General features: G+C 44.2%; 2 protein-coding genes across 5 annotated transcripts in view; one reads left to right on the top strand and one right to left on the bottom strand.

Annotated features, from left to right (window-relative positions):
- Nucleotides 1-8,539: 8,539 nt before the first annotated feature.
- PPP1R3G (protein phosphatase 1 regulatory subunit 3G) lies at nucleotides 8,540-12,498 on the top strand. Its single transcript, XM_004939704.5, has one exon. It carries the CDS (start codon nucleotides 8,694-8,696, stop codon nucleotides 9,501-9,503), a length of 810 nt encoding a protein of 269 aa, XP_004939761.3. The 5' UTR covers nucleotides 8,540-8,693; the 3' UTR covers nucleotides 9,504-12,498.
- A 2,712-nt stretch (nucleotides 12,499-15,210) lies between these two features.
- LYRM4 (LYR motif containing 4) overlaps nucleotides 15,211-23,474 on the bottom strand; it is an 84,485-nt gene continuing 76,221 nt past the window's right edge. For 3 of the 4 annotated variants that reach the window (XM_015275893.4, NM_001198888.2, XM_025147264.3), the window contains one exon: nucleotides 15,211-15,566. In XM_015275893.4, coding sequence (XP_015131379.1) covers nucleotides 15,504-15,566 — 63 coding nt within the window. In that variant the 3' untranslated portion in view covers nucleotides 15,211-15,503. The remainder of the gene's footprint in view (nucleotides 15,567-23,474) is intronic. The other variant, XR_005854279.2, reaches the window with a different exon arrangement.

Below are 23,474 nucleotides of genomic sequence, written 5' to 3'. Positions count from 1 at the left end.
ATGTCTGGATGAAGCTCCTGCCAATACTGCTGCTCCTGCTTCTGGCCAAATGTGTGAGGAAACAGGCAAGCCTTTGTGTGTCTGGCAGTCTTAGACAAAAAATCCAGGCAAAAAACTGCACCGTCCATTCAATCAATCAAGCAGCAAAAATCACATCAGTGTGAAGATACAGATCCTCAAATAAGCTTTTGAACTTCACTGTTTGCTTGGAGGATTATTGCTCTCTGCAGAACATACTGAAAGGTCACCAGCTCACTGCTATTATCCACCGCATTTAAATGTGAAAAACAAAGCTGCTTGCACCTTGGCACAGTTCAGTGCCAATACTTTATGGATCTTCCTGTTCTGTAACATGAGTCAAGAAATGATGACTAAATGGATTCAGTCATAAACCATAATGAAATCACACCCACTAAACATATGGCAGGAATGACAGAGTATTACATAGAGTCGTTAGTCTTCAAATTTGAAAAGAAGACAGGCTTCACAGTTAAACAAACATACTCTGCATTTGGCCAAGATAAACCTTTTGTTAGCAGACTGAGAGCAACTTGTATAGGGAAATAGATGTATCCTTCTGGTGGGAGGAGTAAGAAATTTCATTTTTTCTTCAGTTGGAGTAGTAAGTAGAAAATGGCATACAAAATTAAGTGAAAATAAGTGGAATCTTTGGGACAATGGATAAAAAAGGAAAACTCAGAGAGAAAATTACTCTTGAAATAGGCCTTTGAAAGAGAAAGCCTAGAAGTCATTTAATTTAATCACTGAAACCCTTCAATATTCAGGAGGAAAATGAATCCATGGCTCTTCAAGTTTTACTCTGTTCATTAGCTCATTCTTCCTCCTTGGTCATTAAGCTGCTTCTCCCTGTGACTCCAGTCTGATTACTAAATCATTCCATGAGATAATTAAGGGCTCCACATTTTGGTTCTCTAAGATTAACCTGGCTACCCTTGATCTTATTGAGTTATCCTTGGGTCTGCAAGTAAGTTTGAAAGGATTTGGCTAGGACTGTTTATATAATTAGGAAGCAGTGGTACGAGGGGGAGGCATTTGCTACCAGAAATCAATTAGTAATCAAGACTCTACACTCTGTGATGTACTTAAAAGATTCTCAGCTATATTCTGCAGTCTTTTACAGCAGTGTAAGCTGGGAATTACTCCCTTAACTTCAGCTGAGATACAGATGGTATGAAGCAACATTTCCAGTGTGAGTGGACATTGACCAACTGGTGTTGCAAACAGGATAATCTGGAACAGTAAAAACTTTCACTTTAATTGTTAGCGTGGGAGACAGAGCAGAGTGTGAATGGCAACACTTCCTATTCACGGACATCCCTTTCAAAAACGGAGTGTCTTCTTTCAAAGGAATTGCTTTTGAACTCCTTACAGTGTAGCGGCTGCTTGAAATATTTTCAAACTGAAGTAATTTGAGTCCTTCTGCTTCACTAAGTAAAAAGATAAACAACTCAATTTTGGCACCATTAGGTTGCGTTTACAATCTATCATCCTCACATTACAGACACGAGGAATGAGGTACTGAATCACTGAAGTAGCTGCCTTTAAATGCCTCATCAGTTTGGGAGTGAAAAGAAATGAGAGACATGTGGGATTCATCTTTTTTTGTGTTGGATACGGAAATGGAGGCAGAAGCTACAGCAGATTAGTAGTCCAGATACCAGGAAAGGCAGCATATTTAGCTGAATTTATTCTTAAATATTTACTGTATGATAATCTGAAGTGTCTACTATGTACAGATGGCTCATAAATGGAAACTGCCGTGAATTATGCCAAACATGTACAGGGATCCAGGAGCCTCAAGCAACTTCATTAAGGCTGCAATCTCCATTCATGTAGACATGAATCGTGACAAGATTTTTTGGTAAGGTTTCACCTCCCATCCCATTCTCCTTACTTCATGTAAGTGCTCTGTACTATGCACTACGTATTATGCAGTACGGACTATGGAGGACCCCGTGAGGAAATCCGACTGTATCTCCAGTATGAGATCTCCAGCATGCTGTTCAATACATAAGGCCTACAGCTACACACTGAGCAATGTACGGAAAAAAAATGACAAGAACAGTGAGTAGCTGTCTATCCCGTGTACTTAATGTGATGGTCCTGAGGGGAAAATGGCATAGGAATACATCACTACAGGCTGTAACCTAAGCAATGCACTCGAAAAACACTGCATTACGGTTAGAAAGGCAACATCACTTTGGGCATTTTCTAACATGTGGGTGCTCAAATCTGCTTCCTCAACATTCTTTTAACATAGATTTTTACCAATGATTAACATTAAGCTCTGCTTTACTCCTTAGGAAAAAATAACAATGCATCGATTTGAGGAAATGCAATATATATCACAACTGAAATGCAGACACACAGAATAAGATAGACAGTGTATTTTACTCACTTGAGTTTGCAGGACAAGTTTTATATGTAAAATGGGTGTTGTTCAGCACAAACTTTGGCTATGATACTGGGAACTGCCATTGAAATTGCTGCTACTTCAGTGAGCAGCAGCTAATATGAGTTTGCACAAGAAATTAGGTGTAGAGGTTCAGTAGCTAACGCTAGTGTTACTTAGCTAGTTAATAGTATATTTGATAATGCTTATAACATTTTACAGTGTCAGCTTTGGAGCAGATACCTCCCAGTCTTTTAAAGCAGTGATTTCATTGAATACCTACATGTTGCATCTACAAAAAGATTTGCCATTAAATACTTGCTAAAATCATTTCTGGGTTTCAGTCAAATTGTTTCACTTGACCACCTGCATCACTCCATTTTGTTCAGCAATTTTTGGCAAATACCCAGTGCAGGTGCTGGTCAAGCTGAGCTTTTGTTCTTATCCAAAGAACCATCCAGGTTCTTCTACTGAGTGTTGTCAATACATTCAAGAAAGTACCGCTTTTATGACCTTTCAAGGTGATAAATTACAGTGGGGACAGGGAGAAAGAAAGCAGGTTTGTAAATTGTAGTCATTTTCTTACGTTAGAAAGCACTTGCTTTGTTTTCCAGAATAAAATGTTCCAAATCCATTATGGATAGAACAGTTGGAGTTTCCTTGAAGATGGGACACGCGGTGTCTTTTCCCATAAAATTGCCATTCTGATTTTATAGCATTTTCTGATTTTAAAATGTTAGACAATGCTAGCTTAGTCTGCAGAACAGTCGATCCTTTGCATGCTATTTCCATTTTCATTTTGTTATTTGTGAAGAATGTATTTGCAACCCAATGAAATTTAAAAGTAATTATAATCAACCACACCACTAGGTGGGGCTTCTTTTCTGCCTTTCCTACTGGCGGTGATGGAACTGTGGGACTGAATTCAGAGCATTCAGATCTACTGCGTTGTTACTCAATGAAATATAAAGCTCTTTTTTCATTATTATTATTATCTTTTAATACGTCTGGCAAAGCAGGATTGAGCATGCTTTCACTCATGCATGGCTATGTCAGTGATTTCTATTTGCATACTGTTAACGATGGTTACTATACTGATTCATTGCTTTTGCAGTTAGGCAGCATCACGCAGTTCTGGGTTGCTTGTTCATGCACTCCAGAGTCTTACAGAGTTTTTGTTTGTTTGTTTTTTGCTGTCTTGTAGCAGCATTGAACTGTGTTACAGACACCCAGTTGCTGGTACGTATGTGCATCAACTGAAACAATCCCGTTGTAAGCCATGAGAATAAAAATGACTGTGATATAAAGCACCTGTCATACAGGATCTCCTGCTGGATACCTGTTTTTCCATCTTCTAACTCACTTCAGCAATTCATAACAAACTCTAATTGTGGCAGTGCTAGGGAAATGCAGACTCAGGGTTGAATTTACTCCTTGTGCTGCAGTTTGGAAAACTACACATGCAAACAAACAATTTTTAACATTGGATCTATGCGGCCTATATAGGTCTATACAGTGTTTCAAGAGAAGTGAAAGAAGCAGCTGATCTACTACTTACGTACGCAGTTGCGACTGCCCAGCCGAAGAGGTTGCCCTGCATTAGCTAGGAGTTATTAGAACATGCTGCATTGCACAACCCCGGTTTCCTGAAAAACAGGGCAGCACCTGAGCTGATGACGTCAGGTTAAAGTTCGATTTTTAAAAATCCACATCCAACACAATGCAAAGACCAGCAGAGGCTCTGCCAGCTGACATCACAAGGGCCCCTCTGACCAGCTGGCCAGCTCTGATGCGCTAGCAGAGTCCAAACGAGTTCATGCCTCTGTTGATTTTGAGTGAGGTACGGGCCTCCTTCTCGTGACAAACACAAAAACACAAAACAGAAACCATCTGGGTGCAAGTTCACGTAGAACGCCCTTTATATAAGACTACTCTGCATAAGATGGAGCTCCATTCACACTGAAGCCCAATGCAACACAATGGCGTATAACACGGTTGAATTTGATCCACATCAGCAAACTTGGTGAGGATGCACGCCATTGATGCACCCAGACCACTGACAGAACTGTTGAACAGAGCTGGCCCTAGAACTGAGCTCTGGAGTCACTGCTGGTGACCGACTGCCAGCCAGATATAAAGAAGGAAATTAAGTCTAATAATCTACTTCTGAATAACATCTAGTCAGACTATATAGACCTGCTGAGTCTTTCATTGAGCGTCTGATCCACCCACAAACACGCTAAACTGAAATCCTGTCCTTATTACAAAATACAAAGAAGCTCGTGGGCTATGGAACATTTACTGTTTTTAATAATGGAGGAGACCATTAATATCCTCCTTGCCATTTTTGTACAGCAAGCTCAACTGTCACAACTGGGACGAAGAAGATGACTTCTGAAGTGAAGTTAGAAGACAGTTCAGAACTAACGGAGCTAGAATTTGGGAAAAGATGTTATTAATGTAGTGAACAAACTGTGATAATCCCTGCATATCTATAAATCCCTGTACACTGTTAAATATCTCTTAGTAGTTATTAGTCATTCAAGTTTTCTGATAAGCTTCTGCTGCAGGAGATTCTCTTAGTTAAAACTTGAGTGGGAAATTGGATAGACGTGGTATATCTGAACTAGATACATTCTATGTGGTAGAGTACCTTCTGCCTGGACGGGTAGGAAAACCTTCTAGTTTTGGTCTTGAAGGTTTGAAGCTAACATCAAAACTGCAAAAAAAGAAATGATGAAAAAAGTGTGTGAAAGGTCTTTGGGATTAAATTGTGTGGCTGAGTTGAATCAACAGAATCCTCCAGTTACATGACTCTGGGTGTCTGCAAACTAATGTTTTTATGTTCATTTTGTGTCCAGTGATGACTATTGATCCAAGGAGCTCAGCGAATTTATTAAACTGCACATCAAACAGAGCTCCCTCCCAAAGCAGCAAACCAAAATCTCTGATCTAACAAGTCCTGAGAAACACATCGCCACGCAGTCACGGTCAGAATGGAGAAAGCGACGCTGGGAATCACTTAGCACTGATTTGAGCATCCCTATTTTTCTCATGTCACTCAGTAGTCATCTCAGGATGAAAATGCTCCTGGAGGATGTGTGTGTTGAATGCAGGACGGGGATTAGAGGGACAAGGGAGGAAGATGGGAAACATGGAGGGGGGTGAAGAACGAAGGTGCTTCATTAGGTAGTTGATTATTTATGTCAAAAGTCCTTTAACATAACTGGCAGCGTTTCAGGGAACGCAAAAAGCCTCCTGACTGTGAATCTGCTGTCTTCTATTAAAAATGCTCCCAGTTCTATCTCAACTATTTCTTGAAGAACAAAAGCAGTAAATAGTTCTTGGAAGTACTCTGGTTGCCCCATTCTTTTAAGAGAATCAATTCTGCAATATTTCAGAGACAACAATGAATGTCTCCTAAATAATGCCCCCTCTCATCACTTCAGTGCACGTCATAAAGATTTATCCAACTTCAGATCACGCTCGCTTTCAGAATATGAGCCAATGACTTAACACCAAAAATCTGGTACTCCTCCTTGTGTGCTGCTGCCTCCTTTAAATTCTTTCCATGCAGAATGGGTTCCTGTTGTCCTCACTGCTTTTGCTAAATTTCTGTGAACAGTAGTCCCTTCCGCAGGCCTGTCTCCCAGACTTGCAGAGCATATAAGGAATGCATATTAATTCCCACAGTACTGCTTAATTCTTTAACAGTATCATAGAATCAGAGAACCACAAGGCTGAAAGGACCTGCAAGATCATCTAGTCCAACCATCATCCCATCACCACTTACAGTATGTTTCTCTTTTTACAATCCCTTATTTTGCTTAAATGTTTCACATTCCTCTTCAACGTCTGTTACTCCAGGTGGTTTTGCATTATCAGCAAACAGCACATTTTTCCCCTATTCTGCTTAAAACTTTGGCTGATGGGGTCAGGATCAACGGCAGCTGATTTAAGCGTGCAACTGTCACTCACCAAAGCCACCATCTCCAGCACCAGCACATCCTGCAGGGTGCAGGGATGGAGGCACCAGCCTGTGCTGGTCAAATCCCAGGGGAGCAGACCCACCAGGAGCTGGCAGTGTTCAGAGGGCATCTGACAGGACATGAGGGGCCAGCAGTGATGGCAGCCATCGCCCACATGGCCCTCGGGAGCACTGGGCCAGGGTGTGCAGTCAGAACTGCTCAGCCTAGGGACAGAGCTCTGGGAGGAGGTGGGCAGGCTGAGGAGCATGAGAAGGACCTTGCTAACTAGAGCCCTGAAGTCTGCTCTGCCCTTATCCAGGGTTAATGTTTTGGTGGCAGGTCTCCTTTTATCACTAAAGATGGACAAGGATAAGGGTGGCGGATCTAGAGGTATCTTTTAGTTCTTAAAGAATAATTCATTGGTGTCATTGTCCTGTCAAGTGGTCCACAGCAGTGTTCCCCTTTATTTGCTTGTCCTTTAATCCTTACCTAGAGGCTGCCAACTGTGCCATCACCAGCTGCCAGCTCTGTACAGCCCAGCCCCTCCCTCACACACAGACACCCCCCACCTCACCTGCCCTGCCTGTCCCTGCAGAAAGGCCCAGAACGGTCCATTGCGACACAGCAGCCACAGGGCTCTGCCCACCAGGTTTCACTCATGCCAGTGATGTCGTGGCTCTGGGACTGAGCCAAAGCTTCTGGCTCCTCTCACTTGTTTCTCAGTGCATGCTGCATGCACCAATGTAGCAACATTCCAAAGGTGCTTCACCGTAGCCAGCACCTGGTGGAACAGACTGCAGGATCTCTCTAGCACGCAGCCCTGGAACTAGCTGCTCACCTGGTCAGTCTTCATTTCAGCTTGGTTAACTCCAGGTGACACACACTTAGAATGGGTGAGCTTTGAACCTCACTTCGAGGCACAGTTGACAAAGTTACATTGCATCCTCTTTTGGTCAAAGTTGGTGTTAATTAGCAGCAGAGTGACCCAGCACAGCTGTCTGTTGTTCTGTTTGTGGCCTTGCAGCGCACTGCAGACCTCAGCTCAGTAACTGCATGGCTTACTTCCATTACAACGAGGCTGTCTAAAGATCCAAAGGGTGGCACACCCTGGGACTGGCCCGTCACGGGGCTGCCCTACGAACAGCCCAGCTGAGCTGAAAGCAGTGCATCAGTGACGAGCAGTTGACAGCAAACTGCTATTAGTCATGTTTTCCATTGGCATTGCTGATGCCAGAAAGTGTCTGTCCTTCATTCCTGTTCCTACAAAGCTCCGAAGTGCACTACGAACAAAAGCTGCGTGCAATGCCAGGAGCTGGAGGAGTCACTCACTGGCAGGCCGCTACTTGGCAGCGAGACTTCACACTCGAAGTAAAACAAAGGATGTAAAACAAACGAACGTCTCTCCCCAAGAAAAAGGAGTTTAAGAACAAAGTGTTTTTGCAGTCATCCACAGAAATCACCACAGAGAATAGCGACGGTGCACACAAAGCAGAGTTTGGGCAAGGTCTCAGATACGGGTCCGAGCACAGTAATAACAGGGTGCTGTTAGCAGGGTGCTGGTGGCCGTGTGTAACCCTCAGGAACTGAGGGGAATTCAACTGGAATCTTATTAAGACATTCTGAGCGTCGGGAAAGGCTGCACCTGCACGTGTGCTGCCAGAGCCTTTGGCCTCTATTTTCTGGGACTAAATGAGGGGGAGAAAAAGCAGCTGAAGAGAGTGGCTTAAAAAAAAAATCCGACTTTAAAAACGGAACGGATTTGTCGTTCCATTCAGCCGCCTTCGGGGTTCTGCCCTAGCGGTCAAGCCTCAAAGCCTGCCACGGCACAACTCATCTAGGCACGAAGGCCGCGCGCTTCGCTCTCGGCCGCAGACGGACGCTTTGCTCCGGTGCCCGCGGGCCTCTCAGCCGCCGCCCCTCCCCAGGAGCCGCGCTTGGGGACCGCCTGCCGGAGCCCCTGGCTCCGCGGGTGTGCGGGGCCGTTCCTCCGCTCTCCTCCAAAAGCCGTAAAACCGAGCACGTTGCTAGCAGCTCGCTCCTCCTCGCTGTGGTAACCGCGGCCCCCGGCGGGACCTGGCCGCGAGGCAGCGGGGGACGACGTGCCCGGCCGCCCGTCGCACCCTCCCCGTACTTCCTTATTGTTTGCGCCCGGGGAGGTCCCGCCCCGCCCGCGGCGCGGCGGCCGCAGCCCTCCGGGGTGGCTCCGGGCCCGACGGGGACGCGCCCCCCGCCCGGGGCCCGCGGCGGGGCCGCCGGATAAAGCGGTGCGCGCCCGCCCGCCGCCGCCACAGGGCCCGGTGGGGCGGCCCGCCATGGCGAGCCCTGCGCGCCCGCGGCCGGAGCCGGCGGCCCCGGGGGCATGGGGCAGCGGCGCTGCGGGGGAGCGGCTGCTACTGCTGGAGCTGCGCTGCGCCCGGCCGCCGTCCCCCGGCTCGGAGGAGGAGGAGGAGGAGGAGGCGGGGGAGGAGACGGCCGCGGGGGAGGACTGTTGCCCCAAGTGCAAGAAGCGGGTGCAGTTCGCGGACTCGCTGGGGCTGAGCCTGGCCAGCGTGAAGCACTTCAGCGACGCCGAGGAGCCGCGGGTGCCGCCCGCCGCGCTCTGCCGCCTGCAAAGCCCGCCCGCCGAGCAGCGCGACCCGCCGGAGCCCGGCGCTGCCCCGGGGCCGCCCCGCCCGCAACCCTCCCTGCGCCTGGAGCCCGACTTCCCCGACGGCGGCGAGCCGAGCGCCGAACGGCTGCGGCGGCAGCGCGTCTGCCTGGAGCGGCTGGGGCGGCCCGCGTTGCTCTCCGACGTGCGGGGCACGGTGCGGGCGCTGAGCGGCTCCGGGCCCGGCGAGGTGACGGTGCGCTACACCTTCAACGAGTGGCTCTCCTTCATGGACGTCCCGGCCTCGCCGCTGCCCCCCGCCCCTGCGGACGGCTCCGAGCCGCCGGCCGAGCGCTTCTCGTTCGCCCTGTGCGTGCCGCCCAGCCTGCGGGAGGGCTCGGCCCTTCACTTCGCCATCCGCTACCGCGGCGCGCAGGGCGAGCATTGGGACAACAACGACGGCCGCAACTACACGCTGCGCTGCCTTCGCGACCCCGAGGGCTGCCCGGAGGCGGCCGCCGCGCCCCGCGACTGAGCGACGACCGTGCGGCCGTCGGGGGGAGGTTGGGGCGGCGGCTGAAGTAGGAACGGGGCGCTGCGGGACGGTTCCGCGTTGAGAGAACGAGGAGGCTGAGTGGGACCTCGGTGCCGCTCCCCGCCCTGCCTGAGGCCCAGAAGGACGTCCGCGGAAGGGGCTCCGCTTAGCACGGGACGCGCGGCCGGCAGGCCTGGAGCCGGGGCGGAGGAGCAGTTAAAAATACCGGCTGATAGCGAGTTATCAGGAGAGGTTCGATAACGACACCCCGCAGTCACGTGCTGTGCACTGGGAGATGGTGTCCGTCTCGCGGGCGGTTCGGTGTGGCTGTGTCGGGGAGAGCCCTCACAGCACGGTGACAATGTGATAGGGAGGGTATCTCGCTAATGAACGAAAGCAAATGCTTCGCTTCAGCTCTCCTTATGTTACGTTTTGCACCACGCCTTCAAGTGTTTTTAATTTATTCAGCTCGTTTTGCGACATCTTTAGCGGTATTCCTATGTTGTTGGGTTTGGACGCTTAACCCACAGCCTTTCACTCTTGCATTGCATTGCACTGCACGCCTCCAGGTTGGCCGCTGCTGTGTCCCAAGTCCTGACATTAGGCAAAAAAGTACCGATGCAAATGGCTCTGTCAGAATAAAAAGCTTTCAAAGAGCTCACCGACACAAACCTTTTGTTTCTGCATCTTCTGTACAGCAGAACGTGTGTGTTAACCCTACCCTGTGCCCTGCGGAGGCAGCTGGTGCAGAGCTGTGGTGTAAGGAGGCTCTGCTGCCACAGGGTTCTGTAGAAGATGTGATGGCTCCTCTGCAGCTTGACTTGTATTATTTTGGTATTCTTCTTTCTGATGAAAAAACAGATGAGGTGCTGTGTGGATGCAGAAAATGCTTTGGCATATATCCCATACCTGGAAAGGAGTCTTCAGCTAAGCTGCCTTTTCTGCAAGCTGGTGCAGAGCTGCTGTGCCCTGCTAGGTTACAGGTTAGGACATGGAATAACGCAGCGTGCATTAGCCACTGATAGTTGTACCAATGAAATAACGTGCTCTTAAGCTGATGTGTGATGCCAGTAGCACTGAGATAGATAGATTGTTCTTCTAAGTACGGTGTAAGGTCTCGGACTTGTGCAGTGCATTCCTTATTCTGTGTTTTGTTCATGAATTGCTTCAGAGAAGAAGGAAGTTTCACCAATGGAGGGCAGGCTGGGTGGGAGTCTCCTAAAACAGAAGGCAGCGGTAGCCATGCTTTGATGCCTGCGTCTGGGCAGAGCTGTGGGGCTGCCGCACAGAAGAACTGTAGCTGCAGTCTGCAGTTATGCGTAGAGGGTGAGAAACATTTCCTGCTATTCTGCAAGCTATGGATAATGGATGAGAAATATGCAGAAAGTGTAACGTTTGTGTGTAATCTGAAATTCAGAATGCAGGGAAAAAACAAAACAAAAACAACCTGTAAATGATGGTTAAGCAGAACAGTTTTATGCTTTGGCAACAGGTAAAATACTTTAATTTATTATGCAATTCACTGCTTGTGAAAGAGGAAACTTAGGACTCAAACACTTTTTAATATGCAAAGTGATTTTTTCCCCCTGTATTTTCATGCTGTGGGCTGTGGAGACACAAGGCTGCACCACAGGTTCCATAGCTACACAGGACATGTATGTACCAAACGCTGGCATCCCAGAACCAGCACAGCACAGGTTTGGTGCTCGTGGTCATGGCTTGAGATTCATTGCTTGTAACTTCATTATGAAGGAAATATATTCAAATTGAATTAGTTCTAATTACATACAATGAGAAAGTCCAGGAGAGTCAAATGTTAAGTGAAACACACTTCGTGTTTGGTTGCATTACTGCTAAGGGAATATTTTACAGGGATTGGGGGCATAACTTGTGCAGAAAGTGCTCATAAACACATTCCCCACCCCAACATGAGAAATAAAAACTCACAGAGATTTGTTAGCACTCTCGGATAAACTCCAGCTGTAAAGATTTCCAGTTCATGCAGATTGCTTCTTTTCTTTTTCCCATGGACTAAGGGCATAACGGAGAAACAGACGTCAAAGTTTTTTTATGGGTGTAAATAAAAGTAAACAGCTGAACCTCTCCGTTGGGTTACTGTGAAGGACATCAAAGTTAGATCTTAAATGGGTAGGCTTTTTTTTTGTTGTTTTTGCAGTTTATAACGATGCTTATATTCAGATTGAAATCAGAAAGGACTGAAGTTCAGTTTGCTTTGGTGCCCCGAAGCACTACAGACTTGCATGCAGACTGCTTCTGTTTCATCAGAAGCTTTCAGTCAGAGCTTGAAAGTGCGGCCTCTGTTCCCATTGACTTCCTGGGATCTGGATCCATCCCAAGTACTGCACGGAGATAGGGGAAATGATTGAGGTTTAATTGTCTGTTCCGAGACCCGTGTTACGTGGCACTGTGATGAATGTTCATCTGCCAGAGCTCAAAACCTGACATCTAGGCCTGGCAGTAATTAAATCACCTTAATTGTTTTTATGATTCTTTCTAAGAGAGGGAAAATTACTTGCCTTGCATTAGCATATTTCCAAAGGCTGGTATAAATATTTATGTGGTGCACTCTTCAAGTAGAAAGCCTGTGCATTCTTCACGGGTCTCCATAGTTCTCTTCCTCTGAATGTAGAACAGTCATTTGAATGCACTGCTTACATCACTTCCTCACACCCCTTGTGAAGCTTCAGTAGTTAATGGGCTTAATGGTAAAAAAAGGAGAGTGGTTTAGAAAGAAGCATCTCTTACAACACATTAACGATGCTCTGTGTAACCTGCGGGATTCTTTGGAGGTGCATACATACGTCTGTGCAACAGGTTTGAGAGTTCCTGATTTTTCCTCTTACAATTGTAGAAAATATACAGTGTTGGAGGAATTACTGCCCTCTTTTTTTTCAGCTGCCATATTAAGGCTCGTGCACACGCTTTATTTTCTACAATACTGAAATAAGAATAAAAACTCTTGGGAAAAAAAGAACTACACACCTTCAGTCTTCTTTATAGACGTCATCAAGCAAAACATTTCTAAGAGTATGAATAGTTTTGGCCGTGTTAAGAACCAGGAACAAAGCAGTGGGTATGCTCATGACTTCAATAATGCCAGGAGTTCACTGTAGGTCATTACAGAATCAGAGTCCTTAGAGTTTGAAGGGACCCTTAAAGGCCATCTAGTCCAACTCCCCTGCAATGAACAGGGGCATCCACAGCTACATCAGGTTGCTCAGAGCCCTGTCCAGCCTGGAAAACAGTCAACGTACAGCTCCCTTCTGACTCTCTATATACATATCCTTACTGAATCTAGAGAGACACATTTATGTTGCCTTATAGAAAGTCAGTTGAGGGGATAGTGTTTCTTGCTAGAACTATTCTTTCTTCTACCTGCTGATGTTAGAAGATATAACTAATGCTTCCAATGCTTGGAAATGTGGTGAAGTTTCATACAGAACTATTTTTCTACAGATGTGAGTTGTAGGTTAAAATCCTTCTTGGCCTGCTTCAATACTGGATATAAAGTGTTCACGTGCTATTCCAGCTTGCTTTACTTCAGGACAGCTTTCTCTCCAACGTATGTAGGCATTGTGAAGCTGGGCTTTCAACTGCGGTACAATCCAGGAAGCAGTGGTAACACAGCAGAAAGGCCTTTCCTTTGGACAGTTACTCACGTTGAAGGAATTGTTCTTTCTTTTGTACTTTCAGAGAGCTGTTTCCAGGCTTATAATGACAAACTCGACATTTTTAATACAATACAAACAAACTTGTTTTGATAAAACATTGCAGCTTTAGTAGACACTTAGCAAGCTGCTTTCTTTTATAAAAGATATACCTTCTATAATAGTGGACATTGTGCATAAATAATGGAATAATTCCTTTGCATTTTATCACTTCCCATCGCTTACACTGCTTTGACAAAATCCAGCAAAACTACTGTCAGGTGCCAAGAAAGATTTAATGAGTACTGCACTGTAAACGCTGCTGGTGGAGCACAGAAGGCCCAGCAGGAAGAAGACAGGAACTACCAGGATGGAGCACCAGCTCCAGAATGCAGTCCCCATCAGTGACAATAAGTGTAAGCTTCGCAAAGAGTAAGAAGGGGAACTTGCCCCTGCCTACAACTATTTCTGATCTGTACTTGCTAAGCCAGGTATGGCTTCTAAGTATTTTCCTTCCATAGTTTGTAGGATTTCAACAAAAAAGAATTAGATAAACTATGTTTTTACACAGAACTAAGTATACTATGAGAAAAACTTAAAGACTTTAGGCAAGGACAAAATCATATTACTAGGCGTCTTCCAATCCTGTACAACTAATAGGCACATACCTGATACTAATGGAGAGTGCACTGAGTGTGTGTTGATGAGCAAAGTAGTCATACAGATCTGACCAAAATAGGGAACAGATATCTAAAATGTTTTAATAGTGTGGGATTTGAGGAGTAAACACTAATATCTTCACTAGCTTTGCATTCCTGTTTACAAGTTAACAGAGGCTTTTGGTCCTAAACAGCAGATGTTTCTTAAGTTAATAAGTGATGTGCATATACTATATGGTAAACTCATAGTTAATACACAGTTAAGAACTGATTCACTCCTTTTTTTTTTTAAATGAGAATGGAGGCTACAAGGCTCAGGCTTCATATCTTCTTCTGTACACTATATTGCTAGATTATATACATTTCAACTGTACAAAATTATACAAGACACTTTAGACAGTGGTGAAGACAGGGATTTTGTTCTAAATTAGACACTTCGTCTGTCTCCTGCTTTAATAATGTCACAACATGGACAGCGCGAAACAAATAAGGCCTGAGTAATGGTGAACTTTGAGAAGTAAGAGAAACGATAGGAGGTCTTTAAAGGCCATGGTGTCACGGAACTACTTTGGAGTTTCTGCTTCTCTTTAAGCAACAACAGCAACAAAATCCAGCAAAACAATCCCTTGGTAAAAAAGAAAAAAGCAAGCCTTTTCCATATACTGTTAAAAAACCATTGCACTGATTCTCTTTTCCTCTGGTTTCTAACAGGAACCAAAAACAAGCACAGCACTGACTGGAACAGAACTTGACTCAGCTTTAGAAAACAAACAAACCAACAGACATACAGTTTTAAAAATGTTGACTAATCTAGAGATGTAAAGATTCAATAAAAAACTATCCTGAGTGTTCTGCTGGGTAATGCTTGCTTCCAATTCATGGCATACAGCACTTGAGTTATAGGTAGGTTGTTGGCTTTTTTCTCCTGGTAAAATGGGGAGCTTTGTGAGAAAGGAAAGCCTTGCATGAAGTCATTTGGTACTTTCTGCCAGTAGCTGTGCTTCAACACATTTAGAAAAGGAAAATATAATTTAAAGCACCCAAGCCTCAGCGATGGAGGTTTTACATTCTGCTACTGCTATCTCTTCATTGCTTGAAGTAGGGTGAGAGACTGCCTGTTGACTCTTGGAAACTGAAGAAAGAACAACATGAATTTTTTTTCATTAACTGCTCAAATGTCAAGGAATCTTGCTCTGTTCATCTCATATGGTTTTAATACTTAAACTATTTAGCAATTAAGTTCAGATGCTGTACATTTTAAAATTTAACAGGATTAATAAGAATTTACTCTTAGTAACTAAGTGAAAGGCTTTATATCTAACGTCTTTCGTGCTTGGTGAGAGAAAAGGGCAGCAGCAGAAGAATGTGTCTGGTTGCAGGTAGGTTAACAAAGTTTTATTGATGAATAAAGCAGGAACTATTTAATCATAGGGGACACACAAGCAAACAGACTTCAGGACTACTGTACATACTATTGTAAATCACAGCAGTGTATTTCAGGATGTGCAAACCATAAGAAAATAGTACTTTGGTTGCCAAAAACAGAGTCTCTCAGACATTTCTTCTGCTGAACAGAATAGGTCAGATGTGCAGTGATGTTACGCATCTGTATGTGGCGCTGAAAGATGCTGAAGATGGTCCAGGGTTGCTTCAGGGTCAGAGCCCTCTCACAGCTATGTGTTTCCGGGACTCTCAATGACCAGTTTCTGTGTGGCATACATCTGGCCGATAGTAACCTGAAATCAAACCAAAATATTAGCAAGCCAAATCCAGACAGTAAGAACGTTATAACTTTAGCTTCACAAAGGGTATTAAAAACAAACCAAGAAATGTGTAGCCCATGTATTAACCTTTTCCATAATGACATTGTTCTTCCTATGAGCATCTTTTCTAAATAAGAACGTCACCTTAGCCCTTAAGAAAAATAACCAGTATGTAAAATAGCTGTGTACCTAAAATCTCAAAATAATGGCAGAGAGATACTGTTCAAAGGCACTTGTTAACAGTTAACGACAGAGCAAAAGCAAATAGCCTCCATATTTAGAACAAGGGAAAGATGAACATTATCAGCATGTATTTCTGATTATGCTTTTGGGTGGACAGCTGAGATATAAACTGCATGCTAGGGTGTTATTTTGTAGTCTGTGTGGAACCCCAGTTTGCCTCACAAATGGTCAAACCATTGCCTGTACAGTGAGTTCAGCAGTAAGATTTTACACACGCTGGAGCTGACCGTGAGACAGCATTCACACCCCATGCACTTCTGTATCCTAGTGAGATGAGGAGATGAAAAATACCAAAAATTCAACATCGATGTTGTCTCGACTCCTCTCATCCTTTTCCAGTCTGCATTGTAGCACTGCTGAATTGTGGTTGGTGACAGCAGTCACACAGCTCTTCACTTCATAGCTGAGACGTGGATGGAAGTTTTGTGCAAGCAGGCTTATGGCAGCAGGAGAAGCCAACATTTATTTTAAAAGTATGAATTTTGGAGTCGAATTTCTAATATCTGTTATGCCTTTTCTCACCCCTAACTCTCTCCCCTGGGTGTTGGTACACAGCTTTGTGTCCTTTTCACTGGAAAAAAGATGGTATGATTAATTATGGAAGTAGGACAAAAAAGGCGGTGCTTAATTACATGAAACAGAATACGTGTAGCAGAATGTAATACTGCTCAAACTAAGGCTGACAGCAAGTCAAGCTCTCAAAGTAGTGAAAAAAAAGTGAGGGAAAAAATATTTCAGCATTCTTCATTTACTGTTTTTGAGGGGAAAAATCGTGGTAGCGGTTACATTTTTTCATGTGTGCCCCCGTTCACATAAAATGTAAACAGTATTGCCTTTTTGGAAATGAACTGTTTCATCTCGATAAGCGGTGTGGTCTGAAACACGTAACACATTGATCTGAATCCTGAAACGTTCATTACGAGGGAGGATTGATGAGCCCTTCTTACAGGGAACAGCAGTTCTCCTTGCCAGCAAACACTCCACTCTTGGCACTCAGACTAAGTCAGTAACAGCATATGAGCAACTCCGATTATTTTTGAAATTACTTATGAAGTGTGTTACATACAGAATATTTAAAACAAAGGCCATACACAACTGAGGCATGTGTTACCAACAGAAACTTCAAGCTGTCAGCAAGTGTTACTTATCAAACAGAACTCGCTGCTCCGGAGTTGCGTGGCAGGCTCCATCCCTTAGTGATGCCCTATCACAAACCATGCTGTTGTGTTTGATTTTTGCATCCCGTGTTTCAGACTCTAAATAATCACAGAATCACAGAATGATAGAATCACTCAGGTTGGAAAAGACCTTCAAGATCATCGAGTCCAACCATGACCTAACCATACTAACCTAACTCTAACAACCCTCTGCTAAATCATGGCCCTGAGCACCACATCCAAATGGTTTTTAAACACATCCAGGGATGGTGACTCAACCACCTCCCTGGGGAGCCTATTCCACTGCTTAACAACCCTTTCTGTAAAGAAGTTTTTCCTGATATCTAACCTCAACTTACCCTGGTGCAACTTGAGGCCATTTCCCCTCATCCTGTCTCCTGTCACCAGTGAGAAGAGACCAGCCCTGCTCTCACTGCAATCACCTTTCAGGTATTCTTTAGTCCTTTTTCATACGGTGCAGCACATCTAATGGAGGCTGGGAGAGATGACAAAAAACCCTGGAACCTGAACTGTGATCTTCTTCTCCACCCACTGAGAGACAGATGAGGCTGAGTACGTAACTTCCCAGTCAGTCTTGGTAGGAGAGATACAAACTGCTGCTTTCTGTCCCCGTGCCAAGAGATGATATTAAGTTCTGCTGTACCTCTTGACTTGAACATGGTGAAGTCACAGGTGTGTGTGTTAAGCTGCTTCTTTACTAAAGACCGGGTATGCGCACATCTCAGGGAGTGCACAGCCAACGGCACCATGCCATTCTGTCTATGGCAGCCTGTTGTGGCTGGCATGCACTGCTGCCTCACTTTCAGAATCTATTCTGTGATGTTCTAAGCTGAATTTTGAGACATAAGTATTTTCTTCTTAACCGCTAGCCTTGAATTTCTATCTTTATGATCAAGCTTTTCGATGTTTCCCATGCACTTCAGACAAAACAAATATATGTTCCATTTATAGCTGTTGAAGAATTCACATCTATAAACATCAACTGCATCAGCAGAAAGACTGCCACAGTATTGACACACAGACATTCATTAACTCTCTGAATCAAAACAGCATTCCTAGTGTGCCCTCATGGGAAATTAGGTCTGGAGGAAGCACTTGAAAAAGCAAGAGTCACCGAGGACTCTTCTCCCAAAGAGTTAAGTAGCTATCTCTTGTGTTCCCACTTCGCCATGTATGTGCATTTAGTTTATACACAGCATGCCATTTACTCCTCTGGTAGATGGCTGGGAGCCAGCACAGAGGTCAGTGTCAGCATTTTCATTAATCACAGGAAGCTGTTGTGGAGAAAGGCTCTGCCATTTGCTCAGCAACCTCATTAGCCATAGGATTATTTACCTCTATGGTAATGGTGCCATTTAATTCTGCAGTAATGAACGCACAGTGAAGAAGCACTTTGTCATCGGGAGAAGACTATCGATAGAAATATAATGCTTCTTCTCAGATCTTACTGAAGTTTCAATTCTGTCTGCAAAATTCTCTACATTAAAAATAAGTATGACAAGTTCAGCCCTCAAACCTTGACAACTTATCCTTGCTCAAAGATTTAGTACCATTCTATATAGTCATTTTTTTCTTGTGATCTTGAAAAAGTCAATCTTGCCTTCCATCTGAATTCTGGACAAATCAGGGTTTCAGAATGAGATTTGTCAATGGATGTAAGTGAGGCAACAAATGGGAAAAAGAAACTACTGAACAGTAAGCACTGATGCATCCTATAGCACAGCACTCACTACGTAGGTGAGGGTGTAGCAAGAAATGTATAGCAGAGCTAAATGAAAAGAATTAAGTAGAATTAAACACAGAATAAGCCAATATCCCAAAGACATCAGAAGAATGTGCTACCATCCTAAAAACTCAGCCCATCCAGTCACGTTGCCAGCTCTGAACTCTGCCCTCTCAAACGGTCCATGGCTGCCAGCGCTGGGCCAGCAGGGACACCCGTGGCGATGGGCAGGTTTCATGCAGCTCCCACTGCACACAAGTGTGGTGGGACAGCGGTGGGCAGGGAGCTGCAAGCGGGGGCTGTTTTCCTGTCTGACAAAGCCAGCGGGTGAGGCCCTGCAGCCTCATTGCCACCGCTTGCTGAACACTGCCAGATCTTCAGCTTCTGAAGGGACGCGGCACGCGTTGTGGTTCTTTGCTGTGTGAAGGTTTTAGTTTGCAGCTCAGATTTGAGGGAGAAGTGACTGCTCCTGTTTCTGCGGGTCTGAAAACAAGGTGACCAGGTTTCAGAAAGTTTTCTGATTTGCCTCAGTCTTGCCTTAGAGTGCATGGTTCTGCTCTGAAAAGTATGATGGCATCTTTCCCTGACGGCTCTGCATGTATTCGAAAAGTCTCCATTTTATTAGCCACCGTGTTTTTTCCTCCCTAGGACAAAGGTGGGCAGGCACCTGCTTTTCCCATGCACTTGACAGAATTGTAATTGGCAGATAAGCTGTGAGCATTAACAAACCCCTCTGGGCCAGTGGAACAAGATACTTCTCCTCAGTGCCCCCAACTACTCATCATTCTCCTCCTGCCAAACCCAACAGCCTCCCAGCCCCGTGCCACCCACTAGTGTCAGGCCTCACTGACAAATCCCAACCAGAATGCCCTGAAGTTACTCAGGGAAGTGGCAGATCTGAGTGAGAGTGACATCCAACAGAGTGTGGCAATGTATGACCAAGGTGGACACCCACACAGGTGGATCTGATGAAGGGTGTCCACAGCTTCAGGAAATAAATGCAAAGTGAAAATGACAAGAAATCCGGCTTGTGATCTCTGAGCAGGACTGACACATAAGAAGGAAAAACACCAGTTGAGGTTTCAGCCCTTGACAGCGTCTCAGCACCTTGCACAGCTATTGATGTATCCTGACTGGGTTTCCCAACGCACGGAAAACATCATCTTCCTAACTGCAATCATGGATGGTTTTATGTGAGTCGATGCAATACGACTACAAACACTCCTGGTGTCTTCATGGTATTTTTTACCATCGCTGTCTAAGCAAAATCAGTGCAAAATTTGTATGGTGAGCAAATGGATTGCTGAACAGAGCAAAACATAAAAGTGCTTTCTTCTAATGATGATTTGGGCTTTAACCAATCTCTCTGCTTGCAGATGACTAAGTCCAAACCTCTCCATGGAAACTTTTCTTTCAGTCCTGTGTTTTTTAAGTCAGCTGGTGACCAACTGATGAGATGGTACCCAGAGAAAAGAGAAAACCCCACTGCATGCTTACAGAGTGGCTTCCCCTCTCCGACACTTCTACAGATCAACGCATTTGTAAAAACAACCACAAAATAAATAAATTAATTAATTAACTGTGCTTATTTCATAATTAATATTTGTTTTAAAACAGTTTCTGAAATAATCAGTTGGGCACAACTTCCCACCTGCAAAAGCAAACCAACCCCAGGACTTCTACTGCCGTTTGTTTTCCTGTGGTAGACGAAAGCAGGAACAGCCCAACAGGAGATGGCAGGAACACTCTCACCCTACGCAGAGCCATCTCATGGGCGAAGATGAGGACTAAACATGTGAAAGTGCCACCACGGCACAAGAATACCAAAGCATCCTAAGAAAGCGATTCTTTTCACTCTCAATTATTTAAAACTTGATTTCCTGGGAGGGTCATCATGGGAACAGTAATAAATATTTCTTGCTTCCCTTAAAGAAATGCAGATGATAACTGAAGTTGATGTAGCAGAGATGGTTTTGCATAATAAACACATTTACGTATATAAATACATGTGGTTTTTTTTAATATATACATGCATAAACATACACATAAGCAACAATCTCTATGCAAACATAACAATCTTCTCTTTTGCTGCAAATTTGTTTGCAGGGAAGCAGTGGTTTCCTTCCTATAGCCGGGGCTCACACATGCATTTTCACAGTTACAGAGAGACAGGAAATGCCCTATTTATATATACACCTATATATACGCTCACATATATAGGTATATACATTGCAAGTGTAAGAAGTGAATACTACAGCTATTAAGAAGCATTTTTTTTTCCTCACTCCTCAACTCAGATATGCTACACATAGCACAGTTAAATCTATTTTCTGTGGTAACTAAAGCCATTTTAATGTTTGTTTTATATAAATACAGTCATTTTTGAAACAACTCAGTAATGCAATAATAAATACACCAATGTGGCGCAGAGTAATTAAGCAAACCCAAACAGCAAACCCAGAACTCATCAGTAACTGTTCAGTGCTCTGCCAAATCTTTGTGTTGGCATTAAATGCTGCTGCAGTGGCCTTATTTATTTTTGCTTAGGAAAGAGTGTTGAAAAACTGCATTTGGCTCCTTAGCCATATAAATTATTTCTGTTCTTGAGCTGGAACCTGTATACAGAAATGTAACATTTTGGAGACACTGCTCTTCATTTTCAGTGCTTCCATCTGTTATGCAGGAATGGGAAAGGAAGCGAAGGGAAGCACGGAGCAAAGAAGTTGGAGTTATTGCATACTCTGCTTTTACCCATGTTTTGCAAATGCTGTTTTCTTTGTTCCTTTGCGTCAAAGCAACTTCTACTGCCAGTGCTACACTGAGCTTCTGAAAAGCCAGGAACAGGTAACTTACAGCTGCTGTTTGTCTGACTTCCAGTAAAGAGGAAGGTGTGAAGCAAACCAGCCAACAGTCAAGAATTCCTCTCAAAGTTATTTCCCTTCATAATGACAGCAGGCAGTTTTGTTAGAAATGTATGCAGTGTATCTTGGTATAATTTTATTCAGCCGATGAGGAGTCGGATCACATAATATTTATTTAGTGCTCTTATTAATCTGTTCTGGGGGTTCCCCTGAAGAGATACTCCTCAGCAGAGAATCATATCTAATCCAACAGTGATTAACACATAAAATACTGCAGGCATGTATGCTTCTGTGTATTTGTATATGATGAAGTGCAATAGCAAAGGAGTCTTCTTTTTAAACGCTGATTATTTCTTAATAAAGAAAGGATTTATTATTATTTTTTTAATTACACAACCATGCTGCTATCTTTACAGACAATGTGGACAAGACAGCCAGCCTCTGCTCTAATGCTATGCACGTAATACAGTGTGAGATAACAAGTAAAGGCCCTAAGCAGAAGGAGAACCATTGGAAAGCCAAGTGGGCAGAATCATGTGCTCCTTCAGTCAAGTCACACTGTTTCACTTCTCGGATTTCCCGCAAGCCTTTTGGACTACAGAAAGCGGGAACGTGACAAAGAGAAAGTCATCTTGAAAGCATGCAGGGCAAGCTGGACAGTGGCACGAGCAGCAGCCTGCTGCTAAGGGGGAAGGGAGAGGGGAAACTTGGTGTAGCCTGGATGTAGCATGCAGAACAGGAAAATCACTTGGCTGGCATGCTGAGCATGGCAAGAAAAGCAATACAATACATTAGTGCTTGAAAACACAGAGAGCTGGACAGATGGGTAATACTGTCCTGAGTGCTGTCACGTACCAGGCACTCTAGTAATGCTGCCACATTTGGGAGGAAATGTCCAAACTGTGCAAGGAGGATCCTGTGATTTTTAACAACTGCATTACCAGAATTATCCAAAGTGAGGGGGAGTGCCTGCCTTGCTCTTGTGCAGGATAATGCAGCAGCCACCTCCTCAAAATATACATTTTGCACAACATCCAATAAAATACTGTATTTTGTTAATGGCATTTGTGCCACAAGAATTTTTGAAAACATTTTTTTAATTTTTTTATTTGCTACTGGTACTGTATTTTGGGAGGTGAAAGACGGTGAGCTACAAAATTTATTGATGGCATAATAGCCAGAGTTTAATTGTTTGCTGCTGCTTATTATTTATCCTTCGTCCACCCCAAGACTCCAGATTGTCCTCACTGAGGTTGCTAGTGCTGATTACAGGATGGCACCAGGTATGCTGTGTTCTGAAGAGCTGCCAGATGCCTCTGTATGCTCTCAAAGCAACAAGTCTGTCAATACTTGGAAAAAAATTCAATCCTACACTAGATGCATGATTTCAAGATATAAAGCACAGAGAAACATCTTTTCTGTCCTTCAACAAAACTAAAGGTTTCATAAAGTGAAGGATTAAACTCATTTTTACATTAGGAACAGTAACTTTTAACGTTACAGTATGTCTCTGTCTCTGCACTCGTGCTACCTCACACACATCTCAGACATCATATGATTACAGGCTGAACTTTAGACATTATTACAGGCTGAGCCTATCTGTATGCACATTCAAATGATGGAAGAGCAGAAAGAAGTGAATTTATCTTTAGAAAATATATTCCTATTTCCAAGATAAATTTTGCATTGGAGAGTTTTGATTCAATCTGTTTCCTCACCCAGAAAGAAGCACCTCATCTACTTGCATGTCGAGTCCCTATTGCTGAAGCTAATCCAGCATTTAGCTGATCTGTAAACGAATTAGGAAAGGAGTAAGAGCTTTTCTTTTCCTGCATTAACAAGACTCCCTTTTTTGGCAAAGTACTAATGTATTACT

This window comes from Gallus gallus, chromosome 2, assembly GCF_016699485.2.
Source record: "Gallus gallus isolate bGalGal1 chromosome 2, bGalGal1.mat.broiler.GRCg7b, whole genome shotgun sequence".
Taxonomy (NCBI): Eukaryota; Metazoa; Chordata; class Aves; order Galliformes; family Phasianidae; genus Gallus; species Gallus gallus.
Note: the sequence above shows the minus strand (reverse complement) of the source record. Positions and strands in the feature narration are given on the sequence as shown.